At 45.0% G+C, this 24,041-nt stretch overlaps 1 protein-coding gene across 1 annotated transcript in view; it reads right to left on the reverse strand.

Moving 5' to 3' along the window:
* Positions 1-24,041, reverse strand: part of dlgap1a (discs, large (Drosophila) homolog-associated protein 1a) — a 345,763-nt gene that overhangs the window by 179,423 nt on the left and 142,299 nt on the right. The window contains exons 6-7 of the mRNA XM_037681980.1: positions 18,711-18,836; positions 16,177-16,335 (exon numbers count right to left, since the gene is read on the reverse strand). Coding sequence (XP_037537908.1) covers positions 16,177-16,335; positions 18,711-18,836 — 285 coding nt within the window. The remainder of the gene's footprint in view (positions 1-16,176; positions 16,336-18,710; positions 18,837-24,041) is intronic.

The following is a 24,041-nucleotide window of genomic DNA, read 5'->3' on the forward strand; positions in this document are numbered from 1 at the left end:
GAAAAACGAAACGTTAATAGCTCCTACACAAAAACTTTCTGAGACAAACTTTCATTGATTGATCCACATCCGGTCCCCTGCAAGACTGAAAGGTCAAATCATGATATCACTTAAGAGATGCCCCCTGACAACAGGAAGTGTAAAGTTTTACCTTGAACAGTCCCTATCGACCCCTGTCATCTGATCAGCATGATAGTGTGTCCACTGACCGAAGACATGTTGGTGTAACTTGCTTTCCAACACTGACAGTTTGGGGTGGAGCATGTGGGCGTCGCGACGTGGCTAAGTAAGATGTAAATGGTAAATGGTAAATGGACTGCACTTATATAGCGCCTTTCTATCTTTATTGAGATACTCAAAGCGCTTTACACTACAATCTATGTCCTCATTTACCCATTCATACAGCACTCTACAAGATCTCTACAAAGCTAATTGAACCAATCATTCTAAATAGATTAATCAGAGCTTTATCACATTCATAAACTGATGGGACACACATCAGAGGCAATGAGGGGTTCAGTGTCTTGCCCAGGGACACTTCGGGATGTGACTGCTGTGGGGTTCGAACCCCCAACTCTTGCATTGGAGGACGACTGCTCTAACCAGTCAGCCACAGCCGCCCTGATGTAACGCCGTCGCCATACATTTGGTTCTAAATTCCACAGATTTGAACCGAGGTGCACCAAAATCAGTATGATCGATCATTATCTACCCCTTGGACAGGAAGCCATGATAATTGCCCAATAGCCTGCACAGCACTCCCTAGAATATTTTAAAACCTCAGCCCCAAGCCATTTTTTGACCGATAATTCTGAAAATCAGTGAACATCTGTATCATCTCAGGAACTATGAAAAAGTAATGAACTCCTCCTAGGGATTTTTAGTGATTGCCTTCAAACTTGGTAAATATGCCCTTAACACATTGGGGAGTAAAAGTTAACAAAAGCTTGCGTTTTCGTTTATGTTAAAGGGGCATGGCGAAGCCTCAAAATTGCGCTTCACGCAATAAATTTCCAAATGCTATAACTTTCACATTGAAATACCGAAATGCACCAAACTTGGCATGACTCATCCCTGTTAGATGCCTGACTATCCAATGTCATCATATTTCGATGTCATCAAAGCCCCGCAACCTCGGAACAGGAAGTCTCTTTCTTTACTTGGAATGCTCTCTCTTTGACACAATTGACCTAATCAGGATGAGCCTGTGTTAGAAGACAGATAAGATGGTCTGACATGATTTAAAGTGCAAACCGTTTTTGCTGGAGGATGTGGGCTTGGCGGCATGGCGAATCAAGAAGTGATGCCGTTGCAATACGTTTAGCTCTAAAATCTACAGATTTCAGCCGAGGTGCACAAAAATCACTATGATCAATCATTATCCACCCCTTGAACAGGTATCCATGATAAGTGGCAAATAGCCTCCACAGTGCCACCTACATTATTCCTACAGTTATAGCTCAGTGATACATCATCTGATCTGCACCCGATTTATTGTGCGTGATCAGTGAACACTCCTAGACACATTGATATTGTTGTTTAACATATGACTCTAGTGCACCACCTAGATTATTCCAACAATTATATCTCAGTAATACATCATACGATCTAGACCAGATTTGTGGTGCGTCATTAGTGAGCACTTATAGACACAATGCTATTGTTGTTTTACTTTTGACTCCAGTGCGCCCCTACATTATTCAAACTGTTACATCTCAGTGATACATCATCTGATCTGCAACAGATTTATTGTGCGTGATCAGTGAACACTCCTAGACACATTGATATTGTAGTTTAACATATGACCCAAGTGCGCTCCTACATTATTTAATCAGGTGTATCTCAGTGAATTATCATCCAATATGTACCACATTTATTGTGCATGATCAGTGAGCACTTCTAGACACATTGGTATTGTTTGTTCTTTAACATTTGACTCAAGTGCGCCCCTACATTATTCCAACAGTTGTATCTCAGTGATACATCATCCAATCTGAACCATATTTTTTGTACATAATCTGTGAGCACGTCTAAACACATTGATATAGTGGTTTAATATATGACTCAAGTGTGCCCCCTCTCATACTGATATTGGCAGAAGGGGATTGCAAAGTTTAGGCATATGCACACCCTGATGGATGCGGGCGGGAATGCATGAGAGCATTTGAGACGGCAACTGGGAGGCATTGCTGGAGCACCAGTGGTCGCGGGTGATGTCGAAGGTTCGGCGAATGTGCACCCCGGTGAACGGGCGCGGGACGATAGTGAGATCGTTCACAATGGCGACTGGGCGGAGTCACTTGAGCTCCCGCAATCGCCGTAAGGCCGGAGCGGCGCTTTGCTGCGAGGGCTTTCAATGCTGTTTGTAGCTTTATCTCCTCCGACAAGAGGCACTAATTTTGAGGGGTTAACATATCTTTAAACTCACCAAACTTTACCCCAACTTGTCCCCCATGAAAAATTCTTGGATTTTAATGGAACCAAAAGTGGGCGTGGCCAAACTGCTCTGCAGCGCCCCTTAAATGGAAGAAGCGGGTAAAAGTGAATGGATGGATGGTAAGTCGTACAGAGCTGAAATTTGGTACATAGGTAGAAACCACTGAAACAAGAAAACAAGTCTTATGGAGGTATGCCTTAAAACTAACAGGGAGTCAGACATTTTGGATCAAAGGGTCATTTTTGGGTGTCACTTTTCATACATGGCAAATTTTAACTAACTCCTCCTAGGGATTTTGAGTGATTGCCTTCAAACTTGGTTAATATGTCCTTAACACATTGGGGAGTAAAAGTTATCAAAAGCTTGTGTTTTCGTATGTGTTAAGGGGGTGTGGCCAGGCCTCAAAGTTGCGCTTCACGCCACAAATTTCCAAAAGCTATAACTTTCACATTGAAAGACCGAATTGCACCAAACTTGGCATGAGTCATCCCTATTGGATGCCCGACGATCCACTGTTGTCATATTCTGAGGTTGTCAAAGCCCCGCCCCCTCAGAACAGGAAGTCACTTTTTTTAATTGGAATGTTCCTTCTCTGACACCCTTGACATTTTTTTTTCCCCTTGTCCTGTCTGGCATTGTGACACTCAGAATTATTGTCTGAGTGTCAAGGTGATGCCCAACAGATTAACTATCACAAGCAGAGCATTATGGCTGGCCTTAATGTTCCACTTGATATATAAATATAACTTTATTAGAATTTGCTGGTGGGGAAGGAGCCTGAGCTGGTGTGTGAGGCTGAGAGGTTCCAGCTAGAAATAGTCGGACTCACCTCTACGCATGGCTCGGGCTCTGGAACCAGTTTCCTTGAGAGGGGCTGGACACTCTTCCACTCTGGAGTTGCCCCTGGTGAGAGGCGCCGAGCAGGCGTGGGCGTACTAATTGCCCCCCAACTTGGTGCCTGTGTATTGGGGTTCACCCCAGTGAATGAGAGGGTGGCCTCTCTCCGCCTACGTGTTGGGGGACGGGTTCTGACTGTCGTTTGTGCTTATGCACCAAACGGCAGTTCAGATTATCCACCCTTTCTGGAGTCCTTAGAGGGGGTACTGGAAAGTGCACCTTCTGGGGACTCCCTTGTTCTGCTGGGGGACTTCAATGCTCATGTGGGCAATGACAGTGAGACCTGGAGGGGTGTGGTTGGGAGGAACGCCCCCCCTGATCTGAACCAGAGTGGTGTTCTGTTGTTGGACTTCTGTGCTCGTCATGGATTGTCAATAACGAACACCTTGTTCAAGCATAAGAGTGTCCATATGTGCTCTTGGCACCAGGACACCCTAAGCCACAGTTCGATGATCGACTTTGTCATCGTCTCATCTGATCTGCGGCCACATGTCTTGGACACTCGGGTGAAGAGAGGGGCGGAGCTGTCAACTGATCACTACCTGGTGGTGAGTTGGCTCCGATGGTGGGGGAGGATGCCGGTCAGACCTGGTAGGCCCAAACGTATTGTGAGGGTTTACTGGGAACGTCTGGCAGAGTCTCCTGTGAGACGGAGTTTCAACTCCCACCTCCGGGAGAACTTTGAACATGTTCCAAGGGAGGTGGGGGACATTGAGTCTGAGTGGAACATGTTTCGTGCCTCTATTGTCGAGGCGGCTTACCAGAGCTGCGGCCGCAAGGTTGTCGGTGCCTGTCGCGGCGGCAACCCTCGAATCCGATGGTGGACACCGTCGGTGAGGGATGCTGTCAGGCTGAAGAAGGAGTCCTATTGGGCCTTTTTGGCCTGTGGGACCCCGGAAGCAGCTGATGGGTACCGGCAGTCCAAGCGACATGCGGCTCGGGTGGTTGCTGAGGCAAAAACTCGGGCATGGGAGGAGTTCGGAGAGGCCATGGAGAACGACTTCCGCATGGCTTCGAGACGTTTCTGGTCCGCCATCCGGCGTCTCGGGGGGGGAAGCGGTATGCCACCAACACTGTTTATAGTGGGAGTGGTGTGCTGCTGACCTCAACTCGGGATGTTGTGGGTCAGTGGGCGGAATACTTTGAAGACCTCCTCAATCCCACCGGCACGTCTTCCACTGAGGAAGCGGAGCCTGGGGACTCTGGGTCGGGCCCTCCAATCTCAGGGTGCATTCACACCAGCCCTGTTTATTCCGCTTTAATCGAACTCTAGCTCGTTTTCCTAGAAAGTCCGGTTCGTTTGGGGAGGTGCGAATGCACCATCGAACTCTGTCACGGAACAAAACGGCGAACTCTGGCCCGGGCTAAAACCTAGGTCTCGGTCCGGTAGAAGAGAACTCCAGCGCGGTTCGAGTACAGTGTGAATGTAAACAGACCGGCCCCGCTCTGCAGGACAAACAAACACGCATTTCTCTTAAATTATATGGAGCCATCAACTGCCTTGCGTGAAAAACAATATTCTCCATGGTCTTCTGTCTCATCTTCTGCTCATGCTAAGTCCATTTTTGAAAAATGACAAAATATAACTCTTAAAACTGCTAAAACCATCCGGCGACTCAGGGGGGGAAAGCGGTATGCCACCAACACTGTTTATAGTGGGAGTGGTGTGCTGCTGACCTCAACTCGGGATGTTGTGGGTCGGTGGGCGGAATACTTTGAAGACCTCCTCAATCCCACTGGCACGTCTTCCACTGAGGAAGCGGAGCCTGGGGACTCTGGGTCGGGCCCTCCAATCTCTGGTGCTGAGGTCACCGAGGTGGTTAAAAAGCTCCTCGGTGGCAGGGCCCCAGGGGTGGATGAGATCCGCCCAGAGTTCCTTAAGACTCTGGATGTTGTAGGGTTGTGTTGGCTTACGCGACTCTGCAATGTTGCGTGGACATCGGGGGAAGTTCCCCTGGATTGGCAGACCGGGGTGGTGGTCCCCCTATTCAAAAAGGGGGACCGTAGAGTGTGTTCCAACTACAGGGGAATCACGCTCTTAAGCCTCCCTGGTAAGGTCTATTCGGGGGTTCTAGAGAGGAGGGTCCGTCGGATAGTCGAACCTCGGATTCAGGAGGAACAGTGCGGTTTTCGTCCTGGCCGTGGAACACTGGACCAGCTCTACACTCTCAGCAGGGTCCTGGAGGGTGTGTGGGAGTTTGCCCAACCAGTCTACATGTGCTTTGTGGACTTGGAGAAGGCGTTCGACCGCGTCCCTCGGGGGGCCCTGTGGGGGGTACTCTGGGAGTATGGGGTACCAGGCCCTTTGATACGGGCTGTTAGGTCCCTGTATGACCGGTGTCAGAGCCTGGTCCGCATCGCCGGCAGTAAGTCGGGCTTGTTCCCGGTGAGAGGTGGACTCCGCCAAGGTTGCCCTTTGTCACGATTCTGTTCATAACTTTTATGGACAGAAATTCTAGGCGCAGCCAAGGTGTTGAGGGGATCCGTTTTGGTGGCCTCAGAATTGCGTCTCTGCTTTTTGCAGATAATGTGGTCTTATTGGCTTCATCAGATCGTGATCTACAGCTTTCGCTGGAGCGGTTCGCAGCCGAATGCGATGCGGCCGGGATGAAGATCAGTTCCTCCAAATCCGAGGCCATGGTCTTGAGCCGGAAAAGGGTAGAGTGCCCTCTCTGGGTCAGGGAGGAGGTCCTACCCCAAGTGGAGGAGTTCAAGTATCTTGGGGTCTTGTTCACGAATGAGGGAAAAATGGAGCGTGAGATCGATAGGCGGATAGGTGCAGCGTCTGCAGTGAAGCAGGCGCTGTACAGGTCTGTCATGGTGAAGAGAGAGCTGAGTCAAAAGGCGAAGCTCTCAATTTACCGATCGATCTACGTTCCCACCCTCATCTATGGTCACGAGCTTTGGGTTGTGACCGAAAGAATGAGATCTCGGATACAAGCGGCCGAAATTAGTTTTCTCCGCAGGGTGTCTGGGGTCTCCCTTAGAGACAGGGTGAGAAGCTCGATCATCCGGGAGGGACTCGGAGTAGAGCCGCTGCTTCTCCACATCGAGAGGAGCCAGTTGAGGTGGCTTGGGCATCTGTTTAGGATGCCTTCTGGACGCCTCCCTGGTGAGGCGTTCCGGACACGTCCTACCGGAAGGAGGCCCAGGGGAAGACCCAGGACACGCTAGAGGGACTACGTTTCTCGGCTGGCCTGGGAACGCCTCGGGATTCCCCCGGAAGAGCTGGCCCAAGTGGCTGGGGAGAGGGAAGTCTGGGCCTCCCTACTTAGGCTGCTACCCCCCGTGACCCGACCCCGGATAAGCGGAAGAAAATGGATGGATGGATGGATGAATTTGCTTTGGGTTTGTTTCAGATGTAATGGACATGGGGATGAAAAACAAAGAAGAAAACAAAGCAGAAAAGTGGGAGAAGGGTTAAAAGATAAAGAAAGAGATAGAATAGAGGAGAGAGAGAGGTATAAAAAGAACACAAATCAACGTCATTGAAGTCTGCCTCTAGACCTGCGGAAAAAAAAAAACAAGACAAAACCGAAAAACCACAACAACAAGCAACATATATAATGATACTTATAACATCATTAGAACGTATTTTATACAGTACATGGTAATACAAGATATATTTAGTGGCCACCACAACCCAATTGAGTGTGTATCTGATAAACACCTGAATCTAAACACCTGTGTGAGCATGCTTGTCACTATAAGGTTTCTCCATAAAAATGTTCAATAGTGGATATGGGGACCCTCAGACCCGTCCCCACAAGACAGATTGGTAACACCCTTGACCTAATCAGGATGATCCTTTGTTAGAAGACATTTAACAAGTTGGTCTGACTTGCTTTAAAGCGCAAACCGTTTTCGCTGGAGGATGTGGGCGTGGTGGCATGGCGACTTAAGAAGTGACGCCGTTGCAATACGTTCGGCTTTAAATTGCACAGATTTGAGCCGAGGTGCACCAAAATCCCTAAGATCGATCATTATCCACCCCTTGAACAGGAATCCATGATAATTGGCCAATAGCCTCTACAGGCCCCCTAGAATATTTTAAAACCTCAGCCCCAAGCCAATTTATGACTGATAATTATGAAACTCGGTGTAAATCTGTATCTTCTCAGGACCTATAAAAAAGTCTCTTGGAGCCCTTGCCCAAACTCAACAGGAAGTCGGCCATTTTGGGTCAAAGTGTCATTTCTTTGCATTTCTTATTTTCAAAATACCCTCCGCATTGACCTTACTTTGCCATACAAGCATGCAATTTGGTACACTTGTCCATCTATCCAAGATGTACAGAAAAGCCTCTGGCACCAATGATGTACAATACACAGGAAGGCGGCCATTTTCGACTGAACTTCCAAATTTCACATCTATGTGGCGGTTTAGAGCCGCTCCTTCTCTGATGCCCTTGACCTAATCAGGATTATCCTGTGTTAGAAGACAGATAACACGTTGGTCTGACGTGCTTTAAAATGCAAACAGTTTTCACTGGGCGATGTGGGCGTGGTGGCGTGGTGAATAAAGAAGTAACGCCGATACAAAATCTTTGGCTCTAAATTGCACAGATTTGAGCCGAGGTGCACCAAAATCACTATGATCGATCAATATCCACCTCTTGAACAGGATTCCATGATAAGTGGCCAATAGCCTCCACAGCGTCCCCTTGAATATTTTAAAACCTCAGTCCCAAGACATTTTTTGACCGATAATTCTGAAACTCAGAGTAAATCTTTATCTTCTCAGGACCTATGAACAAGTCTCTTGGAGCCCTGGTTCAAACACAACAGGAAGTTAGCCATTTCGGGTCAAATGGTCATTATTGGGTGTTTTTCATTTTCAAAATACCCTCCTCATTAACCTTACTTTGTCGTACAAGCATGAATTTTGGTACTCTTGTTCATCTCTCCAAGGTGTACAGAAAAGCCTCTGGCACCAATGCTGTACAATAAACAGGAAGTTGGCCATTTTGGATTAAGTTTCCAAATTTCACACCACTGTGACAGTTTAGAGCCTTTGCATTTGAACAAACTCCTTCTAACAAAGTTCAAGCTCAATAATTCTATAAGACTGAATGGTCAAATCATAACATCACTTAAGCCACGCCCACTGAATCCCCCGCTGTTTGCATATGGTTGGTTATAAATCAAACATGCATTATCCAATTTGCTCCAAAGTAGATATAAATGACCTTTGTTAACCTCTAAAGAAGTCAATAGGATTAAACAAAGAGCTGACTCCGGTGCGCACCCTACATTACTCAATCAGCTATAGCTTCCTGATACCTCATCTGATCTGCACCAGATTTTTTGTGTATGATCAGTGGGCACTTGCAGACACATTGGTTTTGTTATTTCATGATACTACTTAAGCTCCACCCACTCATACAAGAAACAATAATATTATTGGGTGAGTCTTCCAGCTTCTCCCTGTGTAAGCTATAACACTCAAACAGTATCCACTAACTGTTGCTTACCACATATGACATGTTGAAAAGCCTAAAGGAAGTGCTTGTCAAGCATTTGCCACAAAACAGGAAGTGACAATAACTCCTGTCAGGAAGGTCGGATTTCGCCTATACTTGTAAGACCTGCAGCTGGACCAGTACTGACATGGACGGAAGGCGATGTTGAAGATTCGAGAAATGCGCCCCGTGGTGAATGCGTGTGGGATTGGCACGAGAGCGATCGCAATGACGACTGGGTGGAGTAGTTGGAGATCCCACGGTTGCCATATGGCCGGAGCGGCACTTTGCTGCAAGGGCCTTCAATGCTGCTTGCAGCTTTAATTCAATTTATTCTTGTTGGTCTTTGCACTATGTTTGTTTTTACAAAATCTTATCTGATATGTTTCTTGCTGTAAAGTGTTCTTGAGTGTCCTGAAAGGCACTTTTTCAAATAAAATTATTTATATTATTGTTATTATTATTATTATTATTATTATTATTATTATTATTATTATTATTATTATTATAAACTACTCACACTAGGACTAAGCCCCTCCTTATGCAACTGGGTCCTGAATTTCTTAACCAACAGCAGTCTGTGAGGATCCATAACTTCTCCTCCGCCACCATAACCCTCAGCACTGGCTCCCCTCAGTTTTGTGTGTTGAGCCCCCTCCTGTTCACTCTGAACACATCCCCATCCCAATCCAGGCTGTCACATTGTAAAGTTTTCAGACAATACAGCAGTGGTTGGATGCATCAACGACAATGATAAGTCTGGCTACAGGCAGGAGGTGGAACACCTGGAGAGCTGGTGCAGGAAGAACAACCTCCACATCAATGTGAAGAAGACACAGGAGATGATTGTGGATTTCATAAGGAGTAACCCCCCCCCCCCCCCCCCCCGTACATAGGAAGATCTGTGGTGGAAGTGATCTCCAGTTACAAGTACTTGGGTGGGCAACTGAATAACACCCTCAGCTGGGACAACACTACCAGCCTGACCAAGAAAGCACATCAGCAACTCTACTTCTTCAGGTGGCTGAGTCAAGTTAGACTGGGAATCCTCACCTCTTTGTACAAGTGTGTGATGGAGAGCATCCTGTGCTCCAGCATAAACATGTGGCATGGGAGCTGCACAGCTGGAGAGAGGACAGCTCTGCAGTGAGTGGTGAAGGCTGCACAGAAGACTGCTGAAGTCAGCCTCCCCACCATCAGAGACATCTACTCCCCTAGATGCAGGAAGAGGGGCACCTGCATCATGAAGGACCCCACTCACCCAGCACACACACTTTTTGCCCTGTTCCCCTCAGGCAGGAGGTTGCAAAGCATTGTGTAGAACCACTAGACTGAGGAACAGCTTCTACCCTGAAGCTATTAGACTCATAAATCCCTAACCATAACAAACGCTGTTTGAAAAATCGTTAGGACATCCCATCAGTGTGGGCAGACAGGTTGGAAAAAACAATGGAACTGACTGTTAAAGTCACCTTCGGGGAATGGGCTAACATTTTAATGATGCCCTCCTTTCCAACCCTGGCAGCTTGCCAACCTATGACCAGTAAGTTCAGATCAGCTTATTTGGGATTAGCATATGATGTCACTTTGAGAAGAATGGAGAAAACTGCTTACAAATATGCTCAAGAAACGGAAAAGAAACTCAAAGATGAGATATTAGCTAATGAGGAGGACGAACAGCTTCCAGCTGAGACACACCAGTCATCTTATGCACATCAGTCGGCCCCTGAACCTAAGCAGGCTAATCAATACCAAGCCCCTAGCTCAGATGCTGATAGTTATTGTGAGTACAAAAAACTAAAAACCCTGGTAAGAGAGAAAAGACCAGAGGAAATTAATGAAGACTACCTCAAAAACATGTGGCCAGTGGTTGTTAACTCTAATGACTGTGACAAAGCAAGAAAGCTGTGGCTGAGCAATGTCACTGCCAATCCAGTGAACAAACAAGACTCAGGTCAGAGCCACTATAAACGGCTGGTTCTGGAGGACATGGATGATGAAGACACTCTGCTCCAACGTGCCAAGCTGCGCATGGACCAAGGGCAACACCTTACCCAAGTTTGGTACCAACTTAAACAGGGAATTAGGCCCGCCAGATATGTGAAAGTGTTAAAAATGGTAACACAAGGAAGAAGAGTTGAAATCAATTTTGCTAAGATGCCTCTACATGACACCACAGTCCCCCAGATAGAGCAAGCAGTGAACTCATATGATTTAGAACAGCAGTTCTGGGAAGAGCGTAGTAAAAAATGAAGTAAACAGAGTGTAAAACCAGCAACCAAGGCAGCTCCCAAAGCTCCAGCACAGCCACAAAACAAAGAACGGCCCCCAAGACCATTAGAGCCACAGTACAGAGACCAACAGCCTAAGAAATTTCAGGCTCCCGTATCAACCTCAACACCCCAGAAGTGGGGCAAATTTATGCCCCCTGAAGAATATGCCAAACTCACACCTGAAGAAAAGAAAGACCTCTGTGAATCCCACTTGAAGGGAAGCGGAGGGCCAGCAAAATAATAGCTGAAAGGCCGCGAGTCACCCTGGAAAATGCCTATTGGGATGGGGACGAGATCTACACTAAAGTGGATGGAGAGCCCTACCTGATAGACACCGGGGCAGAGGTGTCTATGACCCACAAAAGCCTAAAGACAATGGGACACCTCACAGTTCAGTTGGCTAATGGGACCGTGGGCAAAACGTCTTATGGGATATGGCATGGAATTGTATGGGTAAAAGGACCCTATAATCTCATCACAAAAAGAGAATGAAGATTTGAGTAAGCCAAAAAAAGATTGCCATGCTCTAGGCATGTGGATCAGCTCAAGTCAAGGTTGGTAAAAATAGGGCCTACTCGTGAAAAACATGAAGTTGAAGACTAGTATAAGCCTGTAAACATCCCTGAAGTGATAGAACAAAAATTAGATGAGAGTGACTTCTCCCCGGCTGGGAAAGAGAAGTTGAAGCAGATTATTGACTCGGCCTCAGTGGCTAGGTTCAAGAATAACTGTGGGAACCTTGGTCCTAAGTTTGTGAATCTCATCGAAGGAGGAGTACACCCCTCTGTACGACAATATCCCCTGAATCCGGGAGCAGTGGAGGAAATGAACAAAATTGTAAGGGAATTGAGTGTTCTAAGGATTATCAGAGAAGAAGTTATTACTAACAGCCCCGTTCAAGCAGTAAAGAAACCAGTCAGCTGGAGGGGGCTGGAGACCAGTAATCAATTTCAAGGCCCTCAACCGACGAACTGTAGCCAACCGGGAGAGTCTGATCAACCCAAAAATAAGCTAAACAATCACAAGGTAAAACAGCTTTTACACACAAAGGGAAAAGCTACTCTATGTCTGGCAGCGGTTATTACAAGGATACAAGAACTCTCAAAATGTATTTCAGTCAGCTGTGATGGATGTGCTTAAAGACCTAGGTGCCACAGTTTACATTGATGATGTGTTTATCACAGATGACACAAAAGAAGAACATTTAGAAAAACTAACAAAAGTGGTGCAGAGATTCACAGAAGCAGGGTTGAAACTGAACTTGAAAAAGTGTCAATTTGGGCAGTTCCAAGTAACAGCTGACCTGGGGTTCTCAGAGAGTTACAGAGAAAAACTTGAACAGATTCAGCCTCCTGAATCTGAAAATGATTTGCAGAAAATCTTGGGACTGTGTAAGTATGTGAGAGATCAAGGAAGAGGGCCGGCAATGGAGGAGGGGGCGTGCCAAAGAGACCATCTTAGCACCAACATAACTGGTTTGTTCCACTTTTGAGTAAGCTGTTGGGGGAATAATCAGTTTTGTGCTGTGTGTTTCCTTGACTGATGAAGCCTTCCGGATCGTAGGCGAAACGTTTCAGCACAAAATAAGAAAATGTCCAGATGACCTGACTGAAAAATGTTGGATTGTATACCTGGATTATTGAGCATGGACTTTGTGTAACTTTGACAGACCACATGATGGAGGGAAAACACCAGGAAGAGAAAAAGGAACCAAGAGAAGAATAAACAAAAAATACAGACAAGAGGACAAATTATTGCAGAAAAGGAAAGGAAATAAAGCCAAGATAAACACAAAGAAAACAGACAAAAATAGCAGACTATGACGTAATAATTGGTTTAGTAATAATCAATAGTCCCGACTGAAAAATAGAAACTACACCTCCGCCTTGACCTGTTGTCCTAGGAACATAAAAGTTTAAATAATTAGGTGATGTGGACTCATTTGTACTTACAAAATCTTTCTGTTTTAGCCAGGTTTCGTCAGACCGAATAAATCAGTATGCTGATCAGTTATCAGATCATTAACTAGCAGGGGTTTAGAGGAAATAGATTTAATTGTTAATAAACTACATTTAATTATTTTATTCCTTTTTTCTGGTAAAGTAACTGTGTTTATTTTCATAAGATTGTTTTCTTTGGACTGTCACCCAGTGAGCCTGTGGTTCAGGACAGCTATGGGGAGGAAGCTTATTTGAAACGTGATTTAGAATGGGGAAAAAAAAATCTTTTGAAACAGTCTAAATGTGAATGGGTTGATGGTGAACCTGGGGTTTAATTTTAGCAGTAGGCTTACCTACTACTACTGGTCGATACCCTGTGGGCCTGCGATTCCACATTGCTAAGGAAAGGAAACTGATTTGAAATGTGATGTAAAATGGAAGAAAACTCTTGAAACATCATTCGAATCGTGAATGGGTTAATGGTAAACCAGAAGTGATGAGTAGTGAACCAGGGATAGCTATATACTAGGGGTGTAACGGTACGCTAAAATCACATTTCGGTTCTGTTCAGTTTCAAGGAAGGCTCGGTTCAGTTAATTTTCAGTACGAAAAGGGCCAAAATGAAGACTTACAAAATGTTTATTTTGAAATAATGCCACATAAACAATATGTTTGTATAAAAACAAATAAAAGTGACCCATTTGGATGATATTTTAAATAAACAACACTCTTTACAATAAATAAACTATCCTAACAATACAATAACAGTCAGAAACAGAACAATAAGCAGCAACAGACCGTTTACAATCTAACTAATCAAGTTTTTAAGTTTTTGGCCAAAAAGACAAACTTGTCCACATTTTCTGCCAAAAGCACAGATCTAGTTGCAGAGAATATCTCTAGCGGTGGAGAAAACCGCTCACTAACAACAGGTAGCAGGAATAGAGGTAGCACTTTGCTAATTTTGCAGTGTGGCTGTATGACCTCATTACTCACAACCTCTTGGACCTGCTCCCACCTGTCTCTGGAAAAGTTCAGAGTTCAGTCATCACAGACTTCTTAGCTGGAGGTGATCTCTGGTGGATTTCCCTGAAGAGGAAGACTCAGCTGCTATCTCTGTCCCACACTGGAAATAAAACACAAAGAGGTAAAAAAAAGAGTTAATAAAATTATAATTTTAAATTTAAAAAAGTTAATTAGATAATAATAATAAAATAACAATACCTCTTCTTGAATGGACATCATTTCTGTTAAGAGGTGGTTGAATCTCTCGATCATCATCATCATGTAGCAAGACTTTAATCTGGGCTCCAGGGCTTGTTGATGATCAATTTTATCTTTTACATAAAGTGCTGATACAAATTTTTGGCTGAAGTGTTGATGTGATGGGATGCTGTAGAGGGACTCAATAACTTTAAAGCCGGCACATCAACAACAGAAACGTAGATCCAGAGCTTTAAAAACTCCTACAGCTTGTGTTATTGCTTTGGACTGATCTGAATGACCTGATAAAGGTTGTTTAAATGCTGCTCTTATGGTCTTTGCAACAAGCTGCTAGAAGAGATGTTCACGTTCAGATGATGTTGTGTCAAGCGCGTTAACAAGTTAGACGTGTTGCTGCTGCAGATCCAATCTCCGTGAAACACCGTTGACACACAGCTTTGGATTTGTTCACTTGTTTTTTAACAAGAAAGCCATAATGTTCCCAAACAGGAGACCACATCAAGATGCTAGGCTGCTAATGCTGCGTGTGCTGCAAGATAATAGCACCGTGCTGAAACACGCTTAGGAATTTTAGTTCCGCAGCGCATAATCTCTCGTTAATAAAATTTAATGAGTGAAAAAATAACCAAAACGGTACACAAATGGACCGAACCGAACAGGCCGTACCGAAACGTTTCAATACACCCATGTGTACCGTTACACCCCTACTATATACCAGTGTTTCCCCTACCAATATACAGGTGGGGCGCCCCACCCCATTAACAGAATCGAGCATCCCGCCTACCAAAACCCCAGCCCACCCATCAGCACTGGTGTAATGTTAAGCTAGCAGCATGCAATACAGGTGCACTAGCTAAAAATCTAAAGGTAGCACTGCTCACAATACCCCTTCCCTCACGATGAACCCTACTCCCCCACACTCGACAATTGCCAGGACAAACAACAGCAGCTCAGCTGTGTGTCTGTGTCTACCCCCAGCTCAAAAATTGTCGGTACAACCCCGTCGAAAAAATCATGGATGAGATGAGCACCCCACCGTGGGAAGTTATCTAGGGGAAACACTGCATACTGATACTGATTATATAGAGCAGAGGTGATTGGTAAAATGGAAGCACCTGAGTGATTTTGAAGTAATAAAATACCAGAAAAACTGACTATGACAATTTCTCTGATAAGCTGTGGCAGCAAATTTGAACTAAATTGACTCTGAAAGAAGCACGGTGGCGCAACAGGTAGAGCTGCTGCCTCTCAGTGAGAAGGTCCCTGGTTCAAACCCCGGTCCAGGGGCCTTTCTGGGTGGAGTTTGCATGTTCTCTCCGTGCATGCGTGGGTTTTCTCCAGGTGCTCCGGTTTCCTCCCACAGACCAAAAACATGCATGTTAGGCTGATTGGTAACTCTAAATTGTCCCTAGGTGTGAGTGAGAGTGAATGGTTGTTTGTCTCGTTTGTCTCTATGTGTCCCTGTGATGGACTTGCGACCCGTCCAGGGTGTACCCCGCCCCTCGCACAGTGATTGCTGGACATGGGCACCAGCGACCCCCGTGACCCAAAATGGAATAAACGGGTAAAGATAATGGATGGATGGATGGATGGATGGACTCTGAAAGATAATATGCTGTAGATCTGTGCTAATTATTTTATGATGGTTTATTATTTCTGTGATGGAGTTAAATTCTAAGCAGTCTGCTCCTCCGATAAATAATTTTAACTTGTTTTTTTATATATATGAATGTTTCTGTTCAATGCCTTGAGATGACTTCTGTTGTAACTTGGCACTATATAAATAAACTGCATTGAATTATAACCTGTTCAGCAGTTCATGAAATGTTTTGCTAACACAGCGAATAAACAACAAATATACACACAGACATGAGTAGAAGCGTTATCACCCTTCAACACTGGGCAAAAAATATTAATGTAATTCAGAACTTGACCCTGCAGTACCTGGATTCCTATGGAGAGACATTTGCCCTTCCTGACTGCTTCTTTCTTGTAATCATCCCAGTGGTCTTCAACAACAACTTGCCGGCTCAGGACTGAGGTGTTGGGTGTGCTGACCATCATGGTGCTGTTACTGACATGCTGACTGGCCGGTCCGTGGACCTGCACAGAAATAATAACACCATGAGTTAGGTTCAGTGAGGCTGAATTATTTTGTAAAATCATAAATATCTTTATCCTGATGCATGCTCAATAATCCAGGTAGAAGAATCTAAAAAAGTTAAATCTGGTCCTCTGGACATTCAAAAAAACAAAACAAAGCAAATCAACAAAAAAATGTAGAAACGTTTCGTCTCTCATCCGAGAGACTTCCTCAGTCTGAGGTGCTGTATTCAGCTCAGTCTCTTAAATAGCACCGTCTCAGGGCGGATCAACCAGTTTTGCTGCTGACAACCAAAACCAGCTGATCACATGCTCAAGAAGGACCATCAGCCTAACAATGGATCATTAGCACACTGATGGCTGTTTACTGTTCACAGAGGGCTGAGTGATACTAGCAATCACAGCATTGTAAGAGGGGGACAGTTGAACACGTAGGCCTCCACCCCTGTTTAATGATGGACCATTTCTTTTCACAAAGATGGCCTCCTTTACTCCTCTCTCAAACCATTGTTCCTCTCTGTCCAGGATGTGAACATCTTCATCCCTGAAAGAGTGACCGCTGGCCTGGAGATGAGTGTAGACCGCAGAGTCCTGGCCTGATGATGTTGCTCTTCTGTGCTGGGCCATCCTTTTGGCCAGTGGCTGTTTTGTTTCCCCGATGTAAGACTGATCACAGCCCTCCTGACACTGAACAGCATACACAACATTACTCTGTTTGTGCCGGGGGACTGGATATTTGGGATGAACCAGTCTTTGCCGTAATGTATTTTGGGGTTTAAAAGCCACTGGGACGTTATGTTTAGAAAATAAACGTCTCAGTTTCTCTGATACTCCCTCAACATACGGAATGACCACTGGTCTGGGTCTGGGTTCCTCCTTTTCACCTGTTGGCTGACTGGAGTCTTGTTTGGGTTTCTTCTCTGCTTTCAGGAAGGCCCAGTTAGGATATCCACATTGCTCTAGAGCCTGTCTTGTGTGGGATTTCTCCTTCTGCCTGGCTCCTGAGCTAGTGGGGACGCTGTCTGCTCTGTGATACAGAGTCCTGATGACTCCTAACTTGTGCTCCAAAGGGTGATGGGAGTCAAACTGCAAATACTGGTCTGTGTGTGTGGGTTTGCGGTACACCTCAGTTTGCAAATGTCCTCTATCAGAGACTGAGACTTCACAGTCCAAGAAAGCCAACCTGCCATTTTTTACATCTTCTCGTGTGAACTTGATGTATTTATCCACAGAGTTGATGTGGTCAGTAAAATGTTGGACTTCCTGAGATTTGATTTTAACCCAGGTGTCGTCAACATACCTGAACCAATGACTTGGTGGTGTCCCTGAAAAGGACGTCAAGGCTCTCTTTTCTACCTCCTCCATGTACAGGTTGGCAACAATAGGAGAAACTGGAGACCCCATAGCACACCCATGTTTCTATATATCCTAACTGGGCCTTCCTGAAAGCAGAGAAGAAACCCAAACAGGACTCCAGTCAGCCAACAGGTGAAAAGGAGGAACCCAGACCCAGACCAGTGGTCATTCCATATGTTGAGGGAGTATCAGAGAAACTGAGACGTTTATTTTCTAAACATAACGTCCCAGTGGCTTTTAAACCCCAAAATACATTACGGCAAAGACTGGTTCATCCCAAAGATCCAGTTCCCCGGCACAAACAGAGCAATGTTGTGTATGTTGTTCAGTGTCAGGAGGGCTGTGATCAGTCTTACATCGGGGAAACAAAACAGCCACTGGCCAAAAGGATGGCCCAGCACAGAAGATCAACATCATCAGGCCAGGACTCTGCGGTCTACACTCATCTCCAGGCCAGCGGTCACTCTTTCAGGGATGAAGATGTTCACATCCTGGACAGAGAGGAACGATGGTTTGAGAGAGGAGTAAAGGAGGCCATCTTTGTGAAAAGAAATCGTCCATCATTAAACAGGGGTGGAGGCCTACGTGTTCAACTGTCTCCCTCTTACAATGCTGTGATTGCTAGTATCACTCAGCCCTCTGTGAACAGTAAACAGCCATCAGTGTGCTAATGATCCATTGTTATGCTGATGGTCCTTCTTGAGCATGTGATCAGCTGGTTTTGGTTGTCAGCAGCAAAACTGGTTGATCCGCCCTGAGACGGTGCTATTTAAGAGACTGAGCTGAATACAGCTCCTCAGACTGAGGAAGTCTCTCGGATGAGAGACGAAACATTTCTACATTTTTTTGTTGATTTGCTTTGTTTTGTTTTTTTGAATGTCCAGAGGACCAGATTTAACTTTTTTAGATAAATATCTTTGAAGTACAAATCACAAAGTTTTGGCCTGCACAACACAAAGTTTTCAAGTTTACACTAACTGTGATTTTAGCTATCAGTAGCCAGATGTAAAGATACAAACCTGAGCATTTGCAGCTTCTATGGCAGCAGTGAGAGCCTTCATGCTGTCGATGCTTTCTGTCGAGTTACTCAACCCTGACTGGATTGTCATATCACCTCTTGGTCCTTCCTCTTCCATGTATGCATCCTGATTAATTGGATAAAAACAAATTGAGAGAAAGTATATTTTTAACAATATTATTCAGAATAGGGATGCACAATATTATTGGCATGGTATCAGTATCGGCCGATATTAGCGTTAAAATTCAATATTGGACATCTGCCATTCCATTAAAATAACTCGCCGATATATAAGACTCTGTTTTTTCCTGAAGCGGCAGCACAATGTGAGGACGTTGCAGCGGCAGCACAACGCGGTGACATCACATGTGCCTACCCGAGCTCACGGCAGAGAGGAAAATTCGAAATGTTGGCGGTGTGGAAGTTTTATTTTTCGTTGGTGAGGATGTCGGATTCCGAAGGTTTATGTATTACGTTGAGCCTTGTTACATCATCCCCAGTTGCAGATATTTTTCCAACGTAACGTTATCCGACTTACAAACTGTCATTTCCGATGTCATTGAGAAGCTAACAGCCGATAGCACGACTTGTTGGGTGAGTTTTATCACAGACATTTGGACGTCGTGTTAGCCTCGTTAGCATGATTAGTCTTACGGCACAATGGATAAACAAAAACTTTGAAATTAAAAAGGCTGTCCTTCATGCACAGGAGTGCAGAGGATCCCAGTCTGCAGCTAGGAACCCAGAACAAGCCTCCACAAGTGAGACAGCATCGCAGGTGACTAATGCTAATAAATAACATTTAACACTTTTCATGTAATATGTCAAAGTGCTACGAATATCATTTTTTCATTCATTCAACCTTTATTTAGACAGGTAAATCCCATTGAGCCTCGAGGACTCATTTACAAGAGAGACCTGATTTCAACAAAGAAAGATGACAACAATGGACAACAACAACAACAATAAACAATTATAAAAAGTAATACTGCAGGTTTTTTTTTTGTTTGTTTGTTTTACAAATAGGATGGCTAAAAGAAAAAGGTAACAAAAAATCATCTAGATTCTAAGGCAAATGTAGAAAACTAAAAACAGGAACATATCTGCATTGGTCCCTGCCAGGAGTCCAACAGATTCTTAAAGCCACTTAGAGAGGTCAAGGTCGAGAGCTTCAAATCTTTTTGTAAAATATTCCAGGATACAGGAGCGGAGTAGGATAAGGCCCTTTTGCCTAGTTCAGTCCTCATTGAGGGAACACTGCAGGTAATAATGTCCTGAGAGCGCACGCTGTAGCTGCACTCACACAGAGACATGTAGGAGGAGATGTATGAAGGCAGCAGACCAAGAAGTGATTTAAAGATGAAAATGTACCAGTGGGAGAGTCTGCGTGAAGTTGATGATGTCCAGTTAACCAGTGAATACAGGGTACAGTGGTGGGTACGATAATCACAGCCAGTTATGAATCTTAGTGCACCATGATAGACAGCATCCAACATCTGCAGGGTTCTTGTAGGAGCGTTCATGTAAATAATGTCACCGTAATCAATGGAGGGAAGGAAAGTCACAGATACAAGGCGTTTTCTAGCATTCAGGGTTAGACAGGATCAGTTTCTGAAAAAGAAACCCAGTTTAACTTTCAGTTTCTTTACCAAGTTTTCCACATGGAGCTTAAAAGAGAGATGTGAGTCGACCAAGATACCCAAATATTTATAGGAATCAACAAACTCAATGGGGACACCATTTGAGGATAAAATCGGAGGAAGAACTGCTGGGACCAACTTTCTATTTGAAAAAAACATCCCTTTGGTTTTGTCGGCATTTAGGACAAGTTTGAGGCGGAACAAATCAGTCTGGATGTTGTTGAATGCAGATTTCAAAAGCTGGAAAGCCTTAGCAACAGTTTTAGCTTGGCAATAAACAACTGTGTCATCAGCATAGAAATGTATGGATGCATTAGGGATGTTTTACCTACATTATGTATGTAGATTGTAAAGAGGGTGGGTCCTAAGACTGAGCCTTGTGGTACACCATTGTTGACTGTTAAATAACTGGAGGAAGTACCATTATGTTGAACACATTGCCTCCGGTCTGAGAGATAGTTAGAGAACCAACCAATATTGTGTTCTGAGAAACCGATTTCTGAGAGTTTATGACACAAGATGTTATGATCCACAGTGTCAAAAGCTTTAGACAGGTCTAAGAAAAGTGCAGCACAATAATCCTTAGCATCCAGTGCTTCAACAACGTCATTAAGAACCTTCAGTGAAGCAGTGGTTGTGCTGTGTTGTTTCCTGAAACCAGATTGATGTGGAGGTAAGATGTTAAATGAGTCCAGGTAATTTTTGATTTGAGAGTTTATCAGTTTTTCTAGAACCTTGGCTAAAATGCAGAGTTTAGAGATTGGTAGATAGTTGTTCAGTGAGGTGGGGTCACCTCCCTTCAGCAAAGGAAGAACAAAGGCTGTTTTCCAAGTGTCTGGGATGGAGTTTTGTCTTATGGAGAGATTGAAGATGTGGGTCACAGGGACTGTAATGATATGAGCAGCCAGCCTTAAGAAATAAGGTGGAAGTTCATCTGGACCTGCAGATTTTTTAGGGTCAAGATCTTTTAACAGTTTATTGACCTCACTGACTGAGAATGGAGAAAAAGAGAAGGTGTGATTAACTGAGGATTGACTTGTAGGAAGGATTTGACTTGTAGAAGTTTGGATATTAAGTGAAGTGGCTGATTTTCCATTAGTAACTGTGTCAAATAAAGAACTAGAAGCAACAAAATGTTTGTTGAAACAGTTCAGGATCTCGTGCTTATTTGACACAGGAACAGAGTTCACGAGAAGTTGTGATGGGAGGTCCAATGATTGGGGGGTGCCTGAGAGAGGTTTGATGGTTTTCCAGAATCTGTTAGGGTCATTTAGATTTTTGGAGGTCTGAGATAAGAAATAGTTGCGTTTTGCTGCTTTGACAGCAGTTGTGCATTTATTCCTCATCTGTCGAAAACTCAACCAATCATTGTCTGTGTCAGATTTTCTCGCTGTGGCCCAAAGATGGTCTCTCCTGTGCAGGTGGTCAGCTAGCTCTGGCGTAAACCAGGGGCTGTCTCGTCCCTTTATTCTGAACTGATGAAAAGGAGCATGTTTGTTCACCAAATAAATTAAACTATTATGAAAATAGTTCCAAGCAGAGTTCACGTCATCAGTTAACAGAATACGATGCCAGTCAAAGTGAGACAGATCCCAGAGGAATGACTGTTCACAAAAATGTTTCAGATCCCTTTTTTTAATTAATCTGGGCTTAGAAGGTGGAAGTTTAATATCTTTCAAAGCCGCTGTCACACAATGATCACTCAAGATATTGGAAAATACACCTGATCAATTGGGTAAGATTGAGAGATAGGCAAAATTCCTTGAATTTATCACAGAGGGGGGTCGACTTACCCCAATCAATGTTGAGGTCCAGCCAAAAGGATCTCTTTGAATTTTAAATTACCAAGTAATTCCATCAGGGCAGACAGAGCCTCAGGTGTTGCTGAAGGTGGACATTAACAACAGACTACAGATAATATCTGGCCTCCATTCAAGGTGATGTCTACAGCTAAGGCTTCAAACTGGTTTGGAATTGTTTTAAAAGACACAAGACTAGCAACCAAAGAATCTCTGATGTAAACAGCAACTCCACCCCCCCACCCCCTTTGTTGATGATCACAGCGGTAGATGTTAAATCCATTGATTGCCAGGTCATTATTCAGTACAGATTTGTTGAGCCAGGTTTCAGAGATGAAGATAACATCTGTCCCAGAAGAACTGACCAGAATTTTCAAGGCATCAAGTTTTCTCAGAAGGCTACGAGCGTTTACATGCAGAAAATGAAGCCCAGACACGTTCTTAAAGTCATTTGGTGTGCTGTAATTAGTGGGGGGTCCAGGGTTGGGTTGAATCCCTGAGAGCAGTAACAACATTATTATCAAACATTTTCTTGAGTTTTTTGTGTCTGAAGTGTAATTACAGGAGTTAACAGTGTGACAATTAGCCCCAATAATCGAACCATGAGAAACATTAATGACGACGCGATCATTCAGGACCCAAAAACAGTGAAAGTTGCAGTGATGGGCAGATTCAGGTGTATTAACAAGATTCAGTGACTCCAGATAATCTGAGAACTGAAAATAGTGACAATAATATGAATGATGCAGAAAAGTTTCAGACCATAAAACGCCACAGTTCAAATGGGCAAACAAACCCGATGAGGTGGCCCAACTGCAGTTTGAGTGGGGCTGAGGGGGGCTCTGGCCCCCCAGTGAAGATGGATGGATGCTCCCATGGGAAACAGAAGCTGGGTCCAGAATCAACAGGCCAAAACAGAAACAGATAATTCGCAGCAAATATCAGAGCGAGCTGCCAGAAAATCCTCCTGAAGTGAAAGGCATGGTCCTAGCTCGTTTCAGGTCAACAGGGGCCAACAGCGTGATCCAGAATAAAATTAATTATTATCCAGGTGAGTTTGGATGGAGGCCTGAGCAACTACGATACAAACTCTGAACTTCTCTCGAGCACCACGTAGCCCTGCTCCTTCATTCTGCTCCTTCACGCTGCTCCTCCGCTTCTCTGCACGACACCTCCGCACCCGACAGCACGAGAGGCACCCCCGGTGAAAAACGAGACTGACCAGAGAGGCTGAAGTCGACACTGGTCTGGTCCGGTTCTGCTCCAGTCCGGCTCTAGCGCTCCACAGCACGAGAGACGAAGAAGCTGAAGATGTCCCTGGCCCGATTCTGCTCCGGTCCGGCGGCCCGGTCGGGCGGCCCGGTCCGGCGGCCCGGTCGGGCGGCCCGGTCCGGCAGCCCGGTACGGCGGCCCGGTCTAGCGGCCCGGTCTAGCGGCCTGGTCCGGCGGCGCTTCAAAGCATCGGAGCGTCTCCTCCAGGTGAACACAGCAATTCCACAGAGGTGGACAGTCCTTCGGTAAAAGTAATGGGCTGCTCACTGAAGCTGAGACCGACTCTGTTGAAGACAAAATCTCCCACAGCCACCTCGGTTCGGTTCTGATCCAGTTCGAGGGTCACAGGTACACTTCCCCCACACCTATGAAGACACCACGAGGGCCAGTCCAGCAGAAAACCAGCGAAATACCACCCGCGATTTTTGTCGGAACCAGGTAGAACCACAAAGGTCCAAATGAGAGATCGTTGAGGTCCAGAGAGAGAGAAAAAACACCTGACCTTCGTGCAACGACTCCCCAGCTCGAGGGGTTACCTGGCCGGCAGGGTGTGCTCAGAGTGACCGGTGGGGTGGGAGCGGCCGGTCCTGGACCAAAATATATTTTTGGACGGTCCCGTCC

This window comes from Nematolebias whitei, chromosome 9, assembly GCF_014905685.2.
Source record: "Nematolebias whitei isolate Nwh7 chromosome 9, NemWhi1, whole genome shotgun sequence".
In the NCBI taxonomy this organism is placed as follows: domain Eukaryota; kingdom Metazoa; phylum Chordata; class Actinopteri; order Cyprinodontiformes; family Rivulidae; genus Nematolebias; species Nematolebias whitei.